Source organism: Carcharhinus amblyrhynchos, chromosome 19, assembly GCF_965287045.1.
Source record: "Carcharhinus amblyrhynchos chromosome 19, sCarAmb.v2.hapA, whole genome shotgun sequence".
Classification (NCBI taxonomy): domain Eukaryota; kingdom Metazoa; phylum Chordata; class Chondrichthyes; order Carcharhiniformes; family Carcharhinidae; genus Carcharhinus; species Carcharhinus amblyrhynchos.
In genome coordinates, this window is record NC_137342.1 from 30,363,835 (window position 1) to 30,386,571 (window position 22,737).

At 39.0% G+C, this 22,737-nt stretch overlaps 1 protein-coding gene across 1 annotated transcript; it reads left to right on the forward strand.

Moving 5' to 3' along the window:
* The first annotated feature begins 1,065 nt into the window (after window positions 1-1,065).
* On the forward strand, window positions 1,066-20,938 carry psmc2 (proteasome 26S subunit, ATPase 2). The gene is made up of 12 exons (XM_080207460.1): window positions 1,066-1,202; window positions 6,681-6,718; window positions 9,116-9,197; window positions 13,338-13,437; window positions 14,912-15,043; window positions 15,199-15,271; window positions 16,726-16,821; window positions 17,059-17,223; window positions 17,557-17,644; window positions 19,228-19,430; window positions 19,824-19,920; window positions 20,667-20,938. Exons 1-12 carry the CDS (start codon window positions 1,130-1,132, stop codon window positions 20,822-20,824), a joined length of 1,305 nt encoding a protein of 434 aa, XP_080063586.1. The 5' UTR covers window positions 1,066-1,129; the 3' UTR covers window positions 20,825-20,938.
* Window positions 20,939-22,737: the final 1,799 nt, after the last annotated feature.

The following is a 22,737-nucleotide window of genomic DNA, read 5'->3' on the forward strand; positions in this document are numbered from 1 at the left end:
CAGAATAACCACGTTCAGATGCTTCACGGATACAAATAGGCACCCAACTAAAGAAGGAATTATTGAATGGCCAAAGAAAGAGAGAGAGATGTGGTTAGGGAGGGAATCCCAAAGTTTTTAATGGTTAAAAACACACTTGGCAAGTACTGGGCAAAGGCGATTGAGCTTACCTGCTGAGATTTTCTCCTCAATATATTCGAGGAATAGAGTTATCTAAGGGCGGAAGTAGGTTCCAATGTGGGTAGCAGTTAGCTGAAAGTGGGAGGCCAGCCAAGAGATTATTGGAATAATCGAGCCTAGATCAGGTAACTAGGTAATGAATGAGGGTTTCAGTGGCAGATGAACTGATGGACCAGAGGTATGAAAGTAGGCCATCTTTGTCAGAGAATATTGGTTCAACAGCATTTCTGTGGCCATAGGATTTTGACCAGATGGTAGAACATAATTGGAGCCAAGAATCAGGCATTTGTGGCATGATCAAAGAAGATAGCTTTGATGTTCCCAGTGTTTAACTGGATGAATTTGCGGTTCATCCAAAATGGGCTCGACTTGGACAAAGCAAACTGATAATGCAGAGGTTATGGAGCTGTCGAGAAAAGTTGTTTATTTATTTAGCGAATGCATAGTTCCCAAGCCAAGCAGAAAGTGGTTGAGCTGGATGGGCTGCATGATATGGAGGTTGATATGTTTAGATGGTGACATGATAAGACTGCATGCAAGGGGAGGGGAGGGGAGGAGAAACAAGCATGGATTTGTGGGTCTGCAGAGAAACCAGGGCAGTCAGAGGCCAAAATGAGATAGAGTGGGCTAAGATTGAAAGGGTAAGACTCTTATTCATATTATACAAATTGACTATCCGCTTGGAAGAAACAACAGCTTTTTTAAAAACTAAATGTTCCACTTGCAACGCAATAAAATGCTTTGCTGACTAGTGTCGCCCCTGTCTGTCCTCTGATTGGAACTATGATGTTCCTGTATGTGCTTTGCCAGTCAGAAAGATGGCGACGCCAGGACCAAATTGTCATGGACCGGATTTTGTCATGTGGTTTCCGCTGAGGTGCATTCTGGGGGCTGGGCCTTGTGAAGTGCTGTGTAACGCCGCGGCTCTCGAGTGGCGGCTGTTGTTACTATGCCGGATTACCTGGGAACCGATCAGCGCAAAGCTAAGGAAGAAACCAAGGAGGAAGATAAACCGATCCGAGGTGAGTGACAATTTAAACCGGTGATGACCCCGAAGTCGTGGGGGTGGAGCTGGGTGAGTCTGAGCACCAAAGGCCCTGTGTGTGAGGCGGCTTTGGCCTAATCTTACTGATTTCATTCGAAAGATACGAGGATAAATCTTCGGGCATCGTTTACCCCTCATCCAAAACCTGATCTTCTAATCCATTTCTGTTTGTGGGATCTTGCTGTGTCCAAATTTGCAGCCGCATTTTCCCGTTTTACACCAGTGACTACAATCCCAAAATATCCCAGTTTCCTGTGATATCCTTGTCATCTCTTGGGGTCGTGAACCGTGGAGTATAAATGCAAACTCGTTCATTCTGTCCTTTTATTTAAGTGGTAGCTTCACTACTGTTCATACATAATGTAAAATGTCCTAATGGTCACAAATTCCTATTGTTAAAATCTCCGGGGGGACCGAAAATTTTTGAAAAGAAGTTTGAACATCCAGATAATGGCTGGAAGAATGACACGTCAAGAGTTCATTTTTTAAATATTTTACAATAACAGATAATTGAAAGTGTTTCTTTTTCTGGACAACCTATTTTGATACAGCACAGAAGAACATTCCCATTTTACACTTATCATATTCCACAAAATGACACTCCTTACAGCAAAAAGTCTGGTTGTTTTCGGCTGCTGTAAGTTTCTGTATCTTTGTTTAAGTGAATAGTAACTTTGACCATCTCCAGGTGTTCTTTGGTTATGGGTGGCACAGTGGTTAGCACTGCTACCTCACAGCGCCAGAGACCCAGGTTCAATTCCGGCCTTGGGTTACTGTCTGTCTGTGTGGAGATTGCTTGTTCTCCTTGTGTCTGTGTGTCTCCGGGTGCTCCGGTTTCCTCACCCACTCCAAATATGTTCAGATGAGATGGATTGGCCATGCTAAATTGCCCCTTAGTGTCAGGGGGACCAGCAGGGTAAATATGTAGGGTTATGGGGATAGGGTCTGTTTGGGATTGTGGCTGTGCAGGCTCAATGGGCCGAATGGCCTCCTGCACTAAAGGGATTTTAATTCTAATTGGTTTTCAGAGCTTCTTAAATTCACCACCAGCTGTTAAACCTGTTCAATGATTCTTCTTACCCATATTCTTGCCAGAACAAATGTCCTGGAATCCGTAGAAAGTTGCACAATGTGTCTTTTCGACTAGAGACCGTTTTCATCCCACGTCAATGCAGCTGCGGTTAGCTCACAAAGTCAAACAACCGCTTCTCTCTGTTCACCACACACAACTCTGTTCTGTTTGATTTCATTTTTTTGAAATCCATTGATTTTGTAGGGAAGCCTATAAACTGATCCCAAAAAGTGTCTTTCTCTTCCCCGTGACAATGTGAAACATATTAACCTTGCATCTAAGTAGAAATGCTAATTAACTACCGTGGATCCCAAATCCCTTTCAGCTTAGAAATAAATAGACATTTTACAACACAGCTGTTTGCAGCATCTTTCTGGGACTTTGGAAAACGTGGTCTACTCATGTAAACTCAAGGACTGAAACCATTGTTTCCAAATGTAAATACCTTGCACTTTCTTCTCAATAAAACAATCTAAGTCTTCCTAGGATCTCTAATAATCAAACTGCCCAAGCTGCATAACTGTGTATGTGATTCCCTTCATTAACCCCAACTTTAAAGAAATGGTTCCAAAATCTAATAAATCTCAAACACTGTGTTACCACCTTTACACAGCTTAGTTGCAGATATGTACTTGTAATTAATAGATTTAGTGGTTCTGAACATGTTCGTTTTTTAGACTTTTGGATTCCCTCAGGAGATCATTTCAAAATGAGTTTGGATTTCGAGTACAATAAAATATAGACTTTTGAGAGTTAATTTGCATTGACAAAGTTGGAACACAACAAAGATGTATCAGTTTAGCGGGTAACTGCTTACCTTATACAGTTTTACTTTATACAGTATTTTACCTCGTACAAAACTTAACTTACCTGATGAAGGAGCAATGCTCCGAAAGCTAGTGACTTTTGCTATCAAATAAACCTGTTGGACTTTAACCTGGTGTTGTGAGACTTCTTACTGTGTTTACCTTATACAGACCAGAGATCAGGTTTGATCCCCAGTCAAACAGCAAAAAGGTAATCAGCCAGAATTGCCATTCAATATCTACTGTTTGAAGCCATGTGATAACAGAATTAGCAAGAACGCTTGCTGCCACTCGCTCCTTTGCCCCGTTGCCTACAAGTTAGGGACATTTAGCATATTTTGTTCCTAAGTGACCTTCTGATAGACGAGTATTAATAGGTGTAGTTAATGTATGGAAGCTTGGGAGAAAATGTGAAGATTCTGCTGCATTTGAGATCTGTGAATGGATTTATGGTTTTTACCAGTGTATGAACATGGGTGTGTACTGTTATAAATTAAAATTGAAATATTGTGGGGTGAAGGGGAAGCCACTGAGCTCTATGAATTGGTGGCTTCAGGTGGGCCGGGTGCATGGGTGGAGGCAGGGTAGGGGAGCACATACAGTAATGGGAAGGATGATGGAGTTGCCAGAATCAGAACTGGGAGAAACAGCAATACTGATAAAACTGTTTTGTATGTCTGTTAGGAGGGAGGGCTTTTTGAATAGATTATTGCCTATTGATATTTTGTAATGTATGCAAAAATACTGCATTTTGATTTTTTTTTATTTTTAAAATATTTAAAACTATCATTCCCACTCCTTGTTAGTTTTGCGGAATGCCTGAGATAGGAAGTGAACAACATAAGGTACACTTCATTGGGAAAAAAACTTTTGATGATCTCGAAGAAAGAACTTGCATTTTTATTGCACTTGTATGGTGCTTTGCATTTCAGGAGTAAGATACTTATATTACTGAGTCTCAGAAATGTTTAGAATTAGCCAGAACAAAATTCTGGTTCCCTTTTAACTGTAACTTTTGTATTCTATATTAGCAGTTCCATACTAACATTTGCCCTACAGTTAGAAACTGCTGCTCCTGAGATTTGCAGCAAATGTTGGTCTGAATTTTTTTCTACCATTCCAGGGCAATGCTCATGCCTCTGAGCCCTAACCTTGCAAGAGCAGCAAAATTGAGGCTACATTTTCTAACAGTACAGTGGGGAGGACAGATCTTGCTTCCCCAAATTTCCACTGATTTCAACTTGATCCCTGTGCATGAGAAACATGCATATGATGTCAGGCTTTCATTCTGTTTGATTGGGACTTTAGTTTTCAACTTCCTCCATATGTCTCAGTTTTAAGTGGGTTGTCATCAATAAGTTCCGTATTTCTGGCATTACTTTGGCTGAGTCTAATAGTTGGGAGGATTGTTGTTTTATTGAGGAATGAGTCCTTGAAAGTCCTGATGTGAAAAGCAAAGAAGGTGGCCATCTTTGATGGTGAAACCCTCCCACCTATTAAAGTTCTTATTGGATGGGTGGAAGTAGCCAGATTGAGTCTTCCAGGATCACTGTGTTTTGGATAAATTATATAAATAACTTCAGTGACACTTACATCCACTGTTATGTACATTTAACTCTTCAACGGTAGAAGGCACAGACCAGATCTCAATGTTTACCTTTTCATCTGTTTAACCTATGCTAATGCTATCTCCACTCACATTGTTTGCATCTTTAAGACTTGAATAGCAGGTTAGCTGCAAAGACTTGCATTTTAATCAATATTCTGTAAACTGTGTGTGTCTTTGTGTGCCTTTCTCTGATCAGAACCTTCCACACACCTGATGAAGGAACACTGTTTCCAAAAGCTTGTGGGATTACTGTCAAATAAACTGGTTGAACTTAAAACCTGGTGTTGTGAGACTTCTTACTGTGTTTACCTTTTGAATTGTCAGGGAATTGGGAAACAGAGGCCAATTATTATATCATTATTTCATACAAGGCAATCTAAAGCATTTAGTTCATGAAGCAAATGCACATGCAAACTACTTAGTCAAATTGTGGTGTTCCATAAATGCCAATGTTTTTTCTTTCTAATCTTGGCTCATAATTCATCATTTCCAGTTGTAATCAAACTTGCTTTTGTTTCTGATCCCGATGTGTTACAAATAGGAGGAGAACTAATTTTCCTCTCACCACCCGTTCGTAAATAAGGAGGTGTTTTGATTTGATTCCCTCTTTGTAAGAGATGGTGTATTTTCCCAACCCCTTGGTTTTGGTGTGATCCAATTTTCTATGAATAACCCCACAGCAGACTCAAGATAGATGAACTCAAAGGGTTAGCTTATTTGCACACACTCAATCTTAAAGAGGATCAGAACGTTGCCTGCACATTCAGACAAAGAGAGGGGTAGAGAGAAGAAGGTTTCACGGTACAAAGATCACAGAGAAAATCATGTGAGTTCCAGAGTTCAGAATCAATATCCAATATTCCTTCATGGGGATCAGTAACTGAAAACCGATGTTGAAGAATTCGCTTTTCGCTGGTGTGGACTTCAGAAGATGAGAGGCACATAGAGATGAATCAGTCTTGTAAGCGATGATATAGAACTTGCAGTCAAAACAGGATAGATGAGGCCAGTTGTCTAACCTGGGTCAGAGTTTATCCAGTGCTGCTGGCTATTCAGATATTAAACCTCAGACTGAATTTTTCAGTTCAGCAATCCAATATCCAAAAATGCTGGAAAATCGCAGCTGATCTGACAGCATCTGTGGAGAGAGAACAGAGCTAACATTTTGAGGCCAGATGACTTTCACCATCTCAAAACTTCCAAGTGGCTTCTTTGGTTCAGAGGACAAAGACAGACATAGGTTCTGCCATTTCAAAGATCTTTGTTCAGTTTTAACATTTTAGAAATATCTGAACGTATTTGTATATATTTTATAAAATACAGTGTCAGGTCCTAGTTGCTCTCAGTGTGCTGACCAAACCTGAATGTTCTGTCAACTGATGCATGCTAAAACTTTGGAGTAAGTGAAGACTGGTTAGGTTAGATAGCTAGAGTGTGACGCAGAATGACGTCAATAGTGTGGGTTCAATCCCCATACCAGCTGTGTAGTCCAGGAAAGCCTCCTCCTTGCCCCATGCTTGATACAGGGTGATGCCATCAAGATACTTAACCAGTTGTCACTCCCTGACAGAGCAAGTAGCCTAATATTCCTTGTGAATATGGCTAATTTCCTTTTGATGTATAAGAACAGAGGTAGATGTGTCATTTCTCATTAAAGTTGAGATCATCTGTTCAGCTGCTGCTGCTTCTCTTTTTTCTTTGCCCACCGAGCTAAATCTCCTCTCCACCCATGCTGCACCAACCTTGGACTAAATCTATATCTCCGACTCTCCCAAAGCCCTCACTAAGCTTGAGTAACAACTTCCTAAATATGTAAGCTTTTATTTTAAACTGATGACATACTTTGCTGGAGTTTTATTTCTGATTATAGATTTCAGTGCAATCATCAAATACATTACTTTTTATCTGAGTTATTCTAGTTATTTCTGGTTACAATAGTTTCTGATAATACTTACCTTTGATTTGCAGCATTAGATGAAGGGGATATTGCCCTCCTGAAGACCTATGTAAGTATCCTGATCTATTCAATTGCCATTTATACATTAGTGTAATTTTTAAAAATCATTTTGATGTGGATGTGTGATTTGTTGCTGTGTGCATTGTGTTTATGATTTAGTTCTTTTGATTAAAATGAGTCCTGCTTGCTACTAGCTTTCATAGAATCCCTACAGTGCAGAAGAAAGCCATTCAGCCCATCAAGTCTGCACCGACAACAATCCCACCCAGGCCCCATCCCTGTTACCCTACGTTATTTACCTCAATAATCCCTCTAACCTACACATCTGGGGACACTAAGGGGCAATTTAGCATGACCAATACACCTAACCCTTTGGACTTTGGACTGTGCGAGGAAACCCACGCAGACAAGGGGAGAACGTGCAAACTCCACACAGACAGTGACGCAAGCCAGCAATCAAACCTATGTCTCTGGAGCTGTGAGGCAGCAGTGCTAACCACTGCGCCGCCCATCCTGATGAATCAGAAGATTTACAGTTAGCTGGTGAACCATAAAGAAAAATAATAAAGTCTCACATTTTGTCCTGTGATCCAAACCAAATTGTGATTGAATTCATGCAGCTGATATATTGCCTGTGTTAAATAAGGGAATGATTACCAACTGGGATCTCCCCACTGTGATTGCTATCCAGAAGCCCCTTCAGATACTCTATTATATATAGAACATTGAGTGGGGATATGATTTGGTTTGACTGTGATACCACAAAAATAAATAACTTGCACTGAAACTTGGCAATTTGGGTGATGTTCAGGCAGATCACGTTGGATTTGGAGCTGGAACGTAGATAGCAAGGAGTGAATGACTTAGGAGGAATGGGCACAGCAATAAATTCTCAAACAAAACAAAAGTCACATTTAAATGATTGGCCAAAGTGGAGTGAAGTGGTTGCAGTGAATAAGTTTTTTTTTCTCCCTTCTTTGAGAATCCTGCTTTTCTGCTCATCCCTTTGAAAATCAACCTCCATTAGGAAAGAAATGAGCTCACCAACTGGGATGGGTTTTTACTTGCTTGGGCCAGTATCCTGGTGATCAGGTATGGTTGCCTTTTGTCAGTGGGTTTTCAAGTTGAAAAGCATACTTTAACTGGAAGGTCTCGTAAAGGTTGCTGTCTGTCTCCCTACATTGATCTACTGGCAAGATCTCCAGAACACTTGAGCCAAGATCAAGACGTGAGTGAATTTCATACTGAAACTAGTAGCTGCGCCTTGGGTTAACACACGGTACTGTTTTACTTGCTCAGCAATTTGCTGTTCCTCAATCTAGCCCAGGAGGTGCAGCACAAATGTGGTAGATATCCACCTCCAGGATGTCATGATGACTAATTCTGGGACACTGCTCAGGTAACTTCCTGTGTTCTCCTATTGTCCATAGGGAAAGCATCCTTCACAAAAAGCACCACCAGCTGACAGCTAACTGAGCCCACCCATCGTCACAGCATCTCATAAACAAAACCAATCCATTCACTTGTCTAAAGTACTGTAGTCTTTACTAGTACGCAACTGGTCCATCTCTTGATGGCACACATGGTTGACTGCAAACATCAGCAATGCAACCTGGATGAAGTACCAGGTTTCAATCTTCCACAGAAAATCTGGACAGCCCTCAACAACTTGAGGAAATATGGGGCCAATTGCTGCACAGGTGTTGCATGATGAACAGCTCAATGGATGGATACAAGTTACTGTATCCATCCAGGTCAGACTGTTGCCCATATGCTGAACTTCTGCCCTGAGAAATCCATTCCTAGTGGCATCACAGACATTCACACTGAGTCAGCAGAAGCCATTGAATGGATTATAAACTCAACATCAAACTGTAACTGTTTCTCCAGCCATGTGAAAAAGTAAGAAAAACAGTTAGCATTGGTTTCTCATTTCTTAGAGCTGTTTCCATTGAGATTGTATGGAATAAGTGAGGTAAACAAGATGACCTGGATTGTTTTTTGACTTAAAATATTTAACAATAATGTGATCTTGATGATTTGTACAGGTGATAATGTATATTCCAGCTAGACTGCATATTCTCAATTGTAGCACATAACTGTGCATTAACACATTGAGTTATTCAGACTTGTGTATTTACACAGTAAAACTGGAGAAATTGGTTTATGTGTGATAATGATTGAATGAACAAAGAAAAACTTACAAAGCAAAAGGACGTTTTACTGAGGATGATTTGTCTTTCTTCCATAATGTAGACTCCAAAAATCATTAGAAAAGTTAATTTATTGTTTAATTTTCTAAATAAAACTAAGGCATTGCATACCAAAGCATCAGATTTAATTGACCAAAATGAGTGGTTTTATTAATATCTGGTTAATGGTAGTTCAGTGCCTGATTTTGTTAAAGAACCATGACCATCTTGCGTCCATTTTTCATGTTTTGTAGGGTCAGAGTACATATTCCAGACAAATCAAGCAAGTAGAGGATGATATCCAGCAGCTTCTCAAGAAAATTAATGAGTTGACCGGTATGTTTTAAATAAAATCTCACAAAGCAACTTGCATGATTAGATCTGGGATTCTGGGTGCTGCACATTAGGAAAGATATCAAGGCATTGCAGAGAGGAAAAGAATGTTTCCTGAAATGAGAAATTTCAGTTATGGAAATAGATTGGGGAAGTTAGGATTGTTTTCCTGGGAGAAAAGTGGCTGAGAGGAGACTTGATAAGAGGTACTCAAAATTATGAGGGATCTAGCTGGAGTAGATAGGGGCAACTGTTCCCACTCGTGAAAAGATCAATGATGAGGGCACAGATTTAAGGTCATTGGCAAAAGCAATAAGAGAAAGCTTTTTCATTTAGCAAATAGTTACTGGCTGGAATGCACTACCTGAGAATGTGGTGAAGCTAGGTTCATTCAGAAGAGCATAGAACTGTTATCTGATAAGGAAGAATGTTCCCAGATAGAGGGAGAAGGCAGGAGAATGGCAATAAGGGAATTGTTCTTTCAGAGAGCTGGTGCAGACATGATGGATCAACTAGTCTTCTGTGCTGTAACAATTTTGAGATTCTGTAAATAGCTGATGAGGTACTTATATCCACCATTGGATTTAAACATTCAGATAGAGAGAAAATTTGTTCAACGTAAAGTTTGCGGTTGGCAATGTTTTAATTCATGTTGTCGATGTATATTGTGTTTGATTCAAATAATTTATTTTAAAAGCTATCTTTAGATGCAGAATTACATTAGTTTTCAAGTGCATGGCTTTGGACTGATCTGACAGAGAAATCACAACATTTCAGTAGAATTAAATGAGCTATTTGTTGATGTACAATTCCAACTTGGATCAGCTGGTATGTACAAAGGACTAGGTTTAGTATTATAATTTACAGGGCTCTAAATGTCTCAAGTGATAACATAAACTGCTCTTAACCCCATTGCCAAAATACATTTAATTAGTCTGTTTTCTCTTCCTTCTCTCTGCTTCTTTATTTCAAATATGCTATAATATTTATGTCTACGTTTGAAAACCTATTTGTTTTGTTTGAGTCACAAACGAAAGTCATGTATAAAGAGCTTCTTTATTAAGCTCCCTTTGTACTTATGCTTTTGTTTGCATAGAATGATGGTGTTGATGGGTTACTATAGCTGAAGTATCTAGGCTACGGGGCACAATCACATTTGAATCATGCCCCTTTGTGCCCTCCAATCAGCTGGCATCAGTAGGAGAACAGCTAATTTGCAGAGTCTGCAGACAATGATGTCTGCCTACCCCATGCAGCTGCCTGAGAAAACCCAAGCTGTATACTTTTGCTATATCCAATGTGCACAGCCATTTCCTGATATGTCATTAAATGAATCCAATGGGCTTACATGTTGCATTAGTGATGGTTGGGGCTTCCAGGAGAAAACCAATAGATCACCTATCTACACTTCCATCTGAAGATGGTTGCAAATGCTTCAGCCTTATCTTCTGCATTCAGGTGCTGGGTCCTGTGTTAATTGAGGATGGGAACGTTCAAGAAACTTCCTCTTAATTGTATAACAGTCCACCACCATCATTACAATCCCTGCATGGAAGCATAATCCAAAATTAGCAAATTTACTGAATTTCTGTCAAATGAAGAAATTAAAACAAGATTCTACTTTTTTAACACAGATCAGCCACCATAAATTATAAATGAATTAACAAACAGACGGTATTTTAATCAAGTCAAATCTCATTTTAAATAATCGATTCAACAAAGATGCTTCTTAGCCAACTGCAACTCTCATTACTCCCTGCGCAACTGTGCCACTGCATTACTACACAGTTCCAGAATGCTGCTCTTTACTCTTAGAGGATAGATTAGGAGTTTATCAACAGTTTTCGTCTCTGAGCTCCATGGATACAATTATCATTAGCAAGACATATTTGTATGCACCTTCACTCCCTCGCAACTCAACAGTTGAAATGGTGCAACTTTCCAGAATTCCTTTTCAGCTAACCAATCAATAACCATTGCTTCATGATTTGACCACATGGGAAAATGCACCATTTTTTAGCCTGTCTGAACTAATCACACAGCCTTCCAGATTTTAAATCTTTTTAACCATCTCACAAAGTACCTCCTCCGTATGGTTCTGTCACCTCTTCTGTCAAACAGGAAAACTGACCTTTTCTAGAGTGATTTTTTTTTTCCTCAAGAACTCTCAATTTTCCTCTTTCTATTTGTGTGTATGTTTATATACTGATCACCTTCACCCCCTGCTGCTCTACTTGTAGCTCTCCTTTGTGACTGACAGCATTTTTCTTGACTTACTGTTGGTGTTGCTTCCCAGTCAAGGGTCACCAGATTATCAGATCTCTTTATAATTGATGTAAACTCTTAAAAATCCTTTCAAACAGTAAGAACAATCACAAATTCCACAAACATTTTAAAGAAATTACAAATTTCCTTGCATTACACTTCAGGTCAGAGGTCCTCGCATCATTTATTACAGGATATGGTAGCTTTGATCCATTAATAGTGGGATTGCTGTTAGCTTTGCTTTAGGCAGATTTGTTTGACTTCTTGCTCACTTGATTATTTTGCTATCTTCTACATAAAGAACTTTCCATTTTGTAATGTTTTACAGTATTCTGTCTAGATTGATTGGAGAATAAAATTAAAAGTTGTCTAGTTATTTGAAATGCCAGCCCTGTTGGGATATCCTTTCTTGAAACTAATCCCAGATTTCAATAAGTTAGTTGTTCATCTTGTGACTTTGGTTATATCAAAACTCCTAGCTGCTCAGAAAGAATATTGTTTTAAATATTGTGAATGCCAACATTTGCATTATGCTGTTTGAAAATTTTCTTGAGACACCATCTGAAACATGTCTAAGTAGACATCCTTGTAAGTTCTGTTACTTCCTACCTAAGGTGTGTATATATAGTATTAGAATCGTAGAGATTTACAACAGGAAACAGGACCTTTGGCCCATCTTTTCCATGCCACCCCTTTTTAAAATCCCTTAAACTAGTCCCAATTGCCCGCATTTGGCCCATATTCCTCCAAACCCATCTTGCCCATGAAACTGTCTAAACACTTCTAAAAAGACAAAATTGTATCCACTTCTACTACTACTTCTGGCAGCTTGTTCCAGACACTGACCTCCCTCTGTGAAAAAATTGCCCCTCTGGACCCTTTTGTATCTCTCCCCTCTCACTTTAAATCTATACCCTCTAGTTTTAGACTCCCCTACCTTTGGGAAAAGATATTGACTATCTAGCTGATCTATGCCCCTCATTATACTATAGACCTCTATAACATCATCCCTAAGTCTCCTATGCTCCAGAGAAAAAAGTCCCTGTATATCCAGCCTCTCCTTTAACTCAAACCATCAAGTCCCGGTAGCATCCTGGTAAATCTTTTCTGCACTCTTTCTAGTTGAGTAATATCCTTTCTATTTTAGGGTGGTCAGAACTATATACAGTATTCCAAGTGTGGCCTAATCAATGTCTTGTACAACTTCAACAAGACATCTCAATTCCTGTATTCAGTGTTCTGACCAATGAAACCAAGCATGCTGAATGCCACCTTCACCACTCTGTCCACCTGTGACTCCACTTTTAAGGAGCTATGAACCTGTACCCCTAGATCTCTTTGTTCTATAACTCTTCCCAATTGCCCTACCATTAACTGAGTAAGTCCTGCCCTGGTTCGATCAACCAAAATGCATCACCTCACTTTTATCTAAATCAAACTCCATCTGCCTTTCATTAGCCCACTGGCCCTATTGATTAAGATCTCATTGCAATCCTAGATAACGTTTTTCACTGTTCACTTTGCCACCAAACTTGGATCTTTTTTACAAATAATTGACATTCAAAAGAACACCAGTGGATTGTGGTAGTTCGAGAAGACTGCTCACAAACACCTTCGCAAGGGCAATTACGGATGCATAACAAATGCTTGTCTTGCCTGTAGACACTCACATCCCATGAAAGAATTATTTTTTAAAAAAGGATTGAAATTGCTTCGAAGATAATAGTTGGATTTTTTTTAAATCACAATCTGAGATACTTTTTATCTTATTTTACCTTTTAAAAAGGAGTGTTTTTTTACATGTGGCATTTATTCCAATTTTACTTTGTTCAAAGTAATATATTAATACATTTTAAAATACTCAACTCTTCTGTGTAGGTATCAAAGAGTCTGACACTGGTCTGGCTCCTCCAGCGCTATGGGATCTGGCAGCAGACAAACAGACTCTGCAAAGTGAGCAACCTTTGCAGGTTGCAAGGTATGAATTTTAAAATACTCAACCTCAAACTGAAGAATAAAGTTCTGAACTTCCCAAACGTTGTTGAGACTTCTTCTTTCTTGCCATCTGGAATTCAAACCTTAATCCTTAACTATTTCTTATTCCTTGTGAACAGATGTACAATATCAAATTAGGAAGGATATTGTTTGGGCAAACTTGGAAAAAAGTATTGCCTCTGCTTGGGAAGTCATTGAGGCATTGTTAAAATTGTGATTGAAGGTGAAAAGCAAGGTTGGGAGTTTTTATTTTGTTTACAGCATTGACAGAGGATGGAATGCTTTGTGATGGGGAGTAGGCGAGGCAGAAACAGTTGCAATTTTAAGAAGAGTTGATAAACAATTGAGAAAAGAAGGATGCAGGTTAGAACAATGCATGTGTTTGGCATGTTTTGATCAAAAGACAAATTGCCTTGTTCTTGTGGTAGCAGATGCGGCTCAAGATAAACCGAAGTCTAACAGTTGCTGGAAGCAACAGAGAATCAAGGAATCCTTGATACTAATTCAAAATCATTTGGCCTATTACTAAAGCATATAACTCTTAAAGAGCAGAGGTGTGTAAGCAACAGAAATATTTGTCCTCGCTGTACTGACACTGATGCACATGAACTTTTAGAGACTGTCATCCTCTGTTTTCCTCATTGTGCCATAACGGAACTAAAATGTTGTGTAAATGTCTGTGTTTGTGATATTGTTCACATAATAATGACTACGTTCTGAGTCTCGATAAATTCCAGTTAAACCATTTAAATCTTAGAAAGTGTACATAAGGGAGCAATTAACTAGATTAACAAGCTCCTCTTGAATTTAAAGATAAGAAAGTGAATTCTTTCTTGATTGCCAATGATCAAATACTCGAACAGCAATAAGATGAATGAGAACTGTTTTACTCCTTGATAATTCACATTTTTACTGTTGTTGATATGGACAGTCTCCCTATCACCAGCCTTCAGGGCACCCCTTGCATATTAATTATTTCACAGGAAACTAAAATCTCAGTATTTGAGCAAATTCAAAAATACCAATTAATGAATCATAAAAGTCCTGTCTTTTTTTTACACCTATAGATTGCAGTACTTCAGATTGTCGTGAGTTTGTCACATCACGAACAGCATAAAATAACCGATCATTCACTCAAATGATGTATATGTGAAATTGAAGAAATTTAATAAGGAGTATTATATTTTTTCTTTTCTTTGGCAGTGTATCAGTCTAGTGCACAGTGGGACATTGACCTCAATTTTGGTGCCATTAATTTTGGGTGATCCTGACTTCCAAGCAGAATGTGAATGGAGAAGTTGTCACTTGTTTTGACTGTCATGCTTTGGAAGATGTGTTATGAGGCTGTTTAAGAGGAATCTAACATTGCTACAGATAGAAATCCAAGTCTATGATATATTGTCACTGCTGAAGCTTAATTAAAAGATTAATAAAAATGCATTTTTTTCTTTTCCTAGATGTACAAAGATCATTAATGCAGATTCAGAAGATCCCAAGTACATCATTAATGTGAAACAGTTTGCAAAATTTGTGGTTGATTTGAGTGACCAGGTGGCCCCCACTGACATTGAAGAAGGAATGAGAGTTGGGTATGAACAAAATGTTTTGTTCTGTGTATGCTAGCTGCTGTGCACTTCTTGTATTTTATACATTTTAGTTTATTTAGTTTTAGACTCACAATTGCATTAATGTTCATTTTATACAAACTGTGACACCTTTGAACATACTTCTTAAAATTTTACAGTGTGGATCGAAACAAATACCAAATTCATATTCCACTGCCTCCCAAGATTGACCCCACTGTTACCATGATGCAAGTAAGTCCAACAGCAATAACTTGCCGTTATCTTGTGTCTTTAATATGATCAAACATTCCAAGCTGTGTTGCAAGAATGTAATCCTGATTCAAAGAAGAATATGGGAGGTAGGCTTTATGGACCAGAGGACAGAGGTGCACTGGTTTAGGAAGCGAATTCTAGAACTTCGTCTAAAACAGCTGATGGCAAAGTTGTCACTGATATGAAGAAAATGGAGGGGGTCAGTAGAGGCCAGAGATGATAGAACATAGAGTTCATTATGCAGTGGGGCTGGAGGAGGTTAGAGAGGGATGATGCCATGGGGAATTATGAATTTTAACACAAAGATTAAAAAATTGAAAGGTATATGAGCAACGACAAAACACTGGAAAGTCAGTAGTGTACATGAGTGATAAGTGAACAGAACTTGGTGCAAGTCAGCACCTTCCAAACTGTAATCTCTCCCACCTTGAAGAATAAGAGCAGCAGGTGCATGAGAAGGCCACACCATCATTACTTGGAAACATATCACTATTCTTCCATCATTGGTTCAAAATCTTCAAATTGCCTACCTGAAAGCATCTGTGGATACACCTACACTGTCTAGACTACAGTTGTCCAAGAATGTGGCTCCTTGATGAGGATACAGATGATCTGGTTCAATCAGGGACAATGGACCAGGAAGGGGGATAGAATCTAGTGAGCAAATTTTGTATAGTCAGGCCAAAGACGGTTGTTTTGGTCTTTTTAATGTTTAGATGGGAATTTTGGCTCATTGAGAAAAAGCGACCAGAGAATTTGATTGCATTCAGCATAATTTTAATGGTTACCTTGGATAAATCTATAATACTCCAGAACTCCTCTAATAAAATTTTGTGAGAGAATGTTAACTAGATATTGTCAGTTTCAAAACACCATAATCAGTTATTATTGTCAGGACTAGTGTTTCTTTTTACACATAAATAATTCAGAAATGGAGCTTTCAGATAAGTTATGTTTTTAAAAACTTACCTAATGTCCTGTGTAATCTTTCTAGCTCAGAATTGAGTGAGTTATTAATCCCTTCAAATCTACAGTCGGTATATGACGATGCACTCTTGACTTTGTCATTGTATTTGGAATCAAGCTTCAAATATTTAAGGAACAGTTATAGCTAGGGGTTTGATATTATTAGTGCCAGACAGACATCTTATTTCAGCTTGCTGGTTCCATTAAACAAATAGAGATGTGTCTTCTGGAAGAATGATCACTTTAATTTTGTAAACTAGCCTTCACCATTCCTGGAATTTTTATTGTTCACTAGTTGCCATTTTTTTTTCAAACTCCTTAATTAACCAAGTGTTTAAATCTGCAGGATTGTAATAATTTGACCACCCTTTACTCCTGTCCACAATGCTAATGACATGTTGTAAAAATTGTATTTACTGGGTAAATGTGAATCAGTTCAAGTAATTAATTCTCCAGTGCATTTTCAGGTGGAAGAAAAGCCAGATGTGACCTACAGTGATGTTGGTGGCTGCAAAGAACAGATCGAGAAATTGAGGGAGGTTGTGGAAACTCCTTTGCTGCACGTAAGTACATATCTGATGTGAAACAACACAGTAAATCCTAAGCAATTTATAGGCAAACAACAGCGTTGTGGAAAAAGGATGTAAATAAACAATTAACTGGGACAATGTGCACTTTTTCTTTTGGATCGCTTTTGTTATTTTAATATCAGGGCTACTACAGCTTTGTCTAACAATTCTGCGAAGTGAAAAACTACACCAGCCGAGAAAGAATTATAATAATGTCCATTTGACTTTCAGCCAGAGCGTTTTGTGAACCTTGGTATTGAACCACCAAAGGGAGTGCTGCTATTCGGGCCACCAGGAACAGGCAAAACTCTCTGTGCACGAGCTGTAGCAAACAGAACAGATGCCTGCTTCATAAGAGTAATTGGATCTGAACTGGTGCAGAAGTATGTTGGAGAGGTAAAAGACTAACTTATTATACTTCTCTTGAGAACCGAGTCCTCTTGGAGTAGGTGTATATGTAATCTATACTGACACTGCAGTGCAGTGCTTGGATAGAGCTTTTGTCTCTCGAGGATCTGTCCTATACACAAAACATCAAAGCAAATATTTAAATTTTGATCACCCATTTCAGCTTTATTCTAACAATTACTCTGAAAATTTAAATTGCTAATTTCCGATTACAAGTGGCTCATTCTAGTTAATAATTTGCTGAATCATGACCTCTACCATGTGATTACAGAACTAGAATTGTTCTAGGTAAACTTAACAATAATTTTTTATTGCATTTAGGGTGCTCGGATGGTTCGTGAACTTTTCGAAATGGCCAGAACAAAGAAGGCTTGTTTAATATTCTTTGATGAGATTGATGCAATTGGAGGTACTTGTCCATCTTTTCTTTAAAGAAGGGAGCGTTTTAAGACTTAAATGACAATTTGAAAACCTATGGATATAGTTGATTTGTTGTGAGGAGATTAAATAAGTAAATAGACCAAGCAAACAGTTGTATTGTGTCATTAGACAGTAATCTGGAAACTCATCATTTACTTGAGCAAACTTTGGCAACGTCAGCACAACTGTACATTAGGCCAATTAATAAGTTTCCTTCCTGAAGTCGCAAGCAGCCAATTTATCGAATGATTTCAACTAGTTTTTTCAATTTATTGTTGTGATTTGAAAGAACCCATCTTGAAGAATATTTTGTAAATTAGATTAAGATCAGTAGTTCAGTTTTATGGAATGATCTAATTTTTAGAGGTTTTCAATAATTTGTCAGTATTCAGAATGTTTTGATAAGTTTCTATAATAGTGTACCTAATTATATATTGCACATTGTGTGAAGAGATTAGGTTTTAAAAGCTAAGTGAATATACTGAACTATAGGGATCATTTAAACCCCAAAAATAGGTGGGTCAGAGTGGTGAGATGGAACAATTTTAAAATTTCAGACCTGACCCCAACCTACCTTCACCTCACCCAGTTCGTGTTTAATGCCAGTGAAACAGAAGGAACAAAATCCTACTCTCAGAATGGGTTGGCTGTGCAAATACAAACTGTCTAATAGGCTTAATCCTGGCCCGCTGCGTCTCCCAGTCCTTCAAGAAACCTGGTGGCTCAAGGGAGGCAAGAATAGAGAAAAGGTCTGTTCTTTCAACACTGCATGTGGGTCAAGACGAGCAGGAGTGCTTCCTCCCAGCCCATCGAGTGACCTACTTTCCTGCCATCAAACCCCCACTCACAGCTGTGGACTCCCTACTTGCTCCAGTGACATCCTCCAGAGTGTTCCCTTTCAATCAGACTGACTTCCAGTGGTAATTAATTAAAAGAAAACAGGTATACCCTATGGAGTCAAAACTCCATATGAGAAAACCCAAATTTCAGAATTTCCAACCCCATTATGAAATCCACTCATCAATATCTAAAAAGTCTCTTATGATTGAACATAGTAAGGTGCAGAGCACCACTGCAATTATAACCGTACCGTGATTGTAATTATATTACGGGTGTCACAGTAGCACAGTGGTTAGCAGTGCTGCTTCAGAGCCCCAGGGGCCTGTGTTCAATTCCCGGCTTGGGTCACTGTCTGTGGAGTTTGCACATTCTCCTCATGTCTGCGTGGGTTTCCCCTGGGTGCTCCGGTTTCCTCCCTCAGTCCAAAGATGTGCGGGTTAGGTTGATTGGCCTTGCTAAAATTGCCCCTTAGTGTCCTGAAATGTGTAGGTTATAGGAATAAGGGGGTAACTATGTAGGGATATGAGGATAGGGCCTGGTGGGATGCTGGTTGGTGCTGACTCAATGAGCCAAATGGCCTCTTTCTGCACTGTAGAGTATCTATGATCTATGATAAAGTGATGCACCAACATTTTAAAAAAAAAAGCTAAAAATTCTTAAAAAGCTAAGTAGTCTATTTTCTGTATTTCAAACCGATTGCCACATGTGATGATTCATTTTCTTTCCTCCAAGGTGCCCGTTTTGATGATGGTGCTGGAGGTGACAATGAAGTTCAGCGAACAATGCTAGAGCTCATTAACCAGCTCGATGGTTTTGACCCGCGGGGCAACATTAAAGTACTGATGGCCACAAACAGGCCTGATACCTTAGATCCAGCTCTGATGAGACCGGGACGTTTAGACCGCAAAATTGAATTCAGTTTACCAGATCTTGAAGTAAGGAAACATGGCGCAAATACAGCAGGAAAATTTAAGCAATTTTTCCATTTTTATCAGTGATTGCATTATTCCCATTTACGAGTTTGCTCATTATTGAATGAAGTTTCACGAAATTTGTTTCATTCTTTATATCCTTGTACAAAAAGCTGTCTTTGTATGAGATGTAAATTAGTGAAAACATATTATATACATGTATAAAACTAGTTGTAATATTGCTACACTTGTGTGTTAGTTCCCAACTGAATTCCAGACAGCTTTGCCCTATAAATGTTTCTGCTCTAATTAAAACCATTTAATTTGAAAGGCTGGGCATTTGGAGTTCTGCAACTGTTATTTCTGTGACAGAGCCCACGACTCCCTAGTTTTTAATATTTTTGTTTTTCATTTCAGGGCCGAACTCACATTTTCAAAATTCATGCACGTTCCATGAGTGTGGAGAGGGACATAAGGTTTGAATTGCTTGCTCGACTGTGTCCTAATAGTACAGGTGAGTTGAGCAAAATATCTTATAATGCAATTTGAAAAACACTAATTTTCAGTGCCACGTTACTTAAGTCTGAATGCTACAGGTGATTTGATTTTGATTTATTATTGTCACATTTTGGTATACAATGAAAAGCATTGTCTCTTGCACACTATACAGGCAAAGCATACCATTCATAAAGAAGCAGAAAGTGCAGAATGTACTGTTACAGTCATAGCTAGGGTGTAGGGAAAGATCAACTTAATGTGAGGTGGATCCATTTAAAAATCATAGAATCCCTACAGTGCAGAAGGAGGCCATTTGGCCCATTGAGTCTGCACTGACCACAATCCAATCGAGGCTCTGTTCCTGTAACCCCATCTATTTATCCTGCTGAAAGGCAAGTCTGATGACAGCAGGGAAGAAGCTATTCTTGAGTTGGTTGGTATTAGATGATGGAATTTGACCTTGGATGCTACTTCTATAGACGTTTTCAATACCCATTGATTGTAACAAATCTTGAGGTTGCTAGATGATAGTGTCCTTTTACCCCTAGGATCCAGAAACCCCTGATTCAAAAGCAGGGAGTTACCAACTGACCAGAATGATGCTGGGATTTTGGACATGGTGAAAATCTCTCCCTGGCTGTACAGGTCCTGCACAAAATTACTTTGGCCAGCCCTGGTTAACCATTATATAGTGACTATGATTGAGTAATGTGCAATGAAGTAATGTTGTTAAGCTTCCTGATATTTTCCACTTCTTTGCAGGAGCTGAGATCCGCAGTGTTTGCACTGAAGCCGGAATGTTTGCTATTAGAGCACGTCGAAAAATTGCTACTGAGAAAGATTTCTTGGAAGCTGTGAATAAAGTTATCAAGTCATACGCCAAGTTCAGTGCTACTCCGAGATACATGACTTACAATTAGTGTGTGACTGCTATTTACCTTCTGTAACCCTATTGTGCTATTGACAAGTTGTAACAAGTTTGAAGATGTTTTCACAAATGAGTTGCTTAATTCCAATAAAAGTTTTGAATTTAATGCACTAGTCTGGTAACTGCTACACACGTTGATTGTAAAAGATGCAGGATTTTATGCTCCACTGTCAGTAGATGAGGGAGGTTGCTGGGGTGGAGTGAAGAGTGGCTTGTAAAATCCAGTAGGCAGCCTATTGCCTGCCCCCAATTTGTCTGAAATTTTACAGGGAAAAAGGGAATTATCAGATGGCAACCTATCTTTGTGCCTGTTAATTGTGGTGGGGTGCACCATGTGGGAAGCCAGTAGTTTCAGCAGTGCAGGTTGCTGTCAGGTAGGTGGGGGTGGTTATAGAACCTCCTTTCATCCCCACTGGCTACTGTCCCCTTTACCTTCACTCCTGGTGCCTCAAATCAGGCCAGGCCTCTCAAATGTCTTGTCAAGGTTGATGACTCACCAAAGGTTTTCCAAAAAGTCATGGCTGTTACTATGTTTAATGATATCTGGATATCAAAGCATCATAGTCAGGATCTTGCGCATGACTTTTGAGAGTCATTTCAGTGCTATGAAAAGGGCAGAAATTAGATTGAAGGGAATTTCAACACACTGTTATGGGAGGAAAAATACAGTAAAATGGTTTGGAATGGGGAAGTAATTGGTAAGGATGACAAATAGGTTAATGAAGGGAGTAGAAGTCAACATCAGTTGCTGTGGGAAAGTGGAAGAAATCAATGGAGAAAGATCTTAAATGAGCTCAAAAATGGACAAAATCAATTTGCAGGGCAAATATCTTTTATAAGATAAATATATTAAGTCCTTGTTTATCAGAGCGCACAACTCCAGCAGGTAGAAAAAGCAGCCAATCCTAGGAAAGAGAAAGTTGAGGGGAATAAGCTGGCTGAACTTGTTCTTACACTCTGCCTCCAAATAAAATGTTGCTATGGCTACCTGTTTGGGTCCAAGTCATGCCTGCCTTTTTGTGAAGTGCATGGAGTGTTCTTTGTTCCTTTCCCTCTGACTTCCTGCTCACTGTTTTTGGTAATTGATTTTATCGGTGCTGTTTCTTGCTGTCGTCCTGAACTGGAAAAGTTTGTTTCCAATTGCCACCCTTTTTTCTCTCTTTCACGTCAAACTTTGACTTTTCCCTCACCTTCGTCAAATTTTTATTTTTTTTAAAGAATCCCTACACAGCAGAAGGAAGCCATTTGGCCAATTGAGTCTGCACTGATCACAAACACACTGAGCCCCTGTAACCCCATTTTCTACCCTAGCTAGTCCCCCTGATACTAACTGGCACTTTAGCATAGCCAATCCACCTAACCACATCTTTGGACTGTGGCAGGAAACCAGAGAACCCAGAAGAAACCCACACAGACACAGGGAGAATGTGTGGAGAAACTCCACAGTGACTCAAGCTGGGAATCAAACCCAAGTCCCTGGTACTCAGACAGCAGTGCTAACTGCACCACCATGCTGCCCATTCTCTGTCTCCATTTCTGGGAATACCAACCAACATTTACAATTAAAAAAAACTAACTCCAAAGCTACTCTTTAACTACATTTGAGTTATACTGTTTGTAGGAGGCTACCACTGGTCTTGTCATTGGGCAGAACTTGCAAAGTAGCCATAGTAAAATTTTATTAAATGTTTTGAGGAAATATGTGTGAACATTCACAACATAGTGTTTTAAAACATGTACTTTAAAACAATATATAACTCAGGAGCCTACATCTTTAACTTAAAGCTAGCAACTTGTACCAGTAAATAGTGCATTTAAAAATGTTATTCTGTATACCCTTTGCTTCCATAAACAAGAACATGCAGATTTTATACAAAAACATGGTTTAAAAACATCAGTATACAA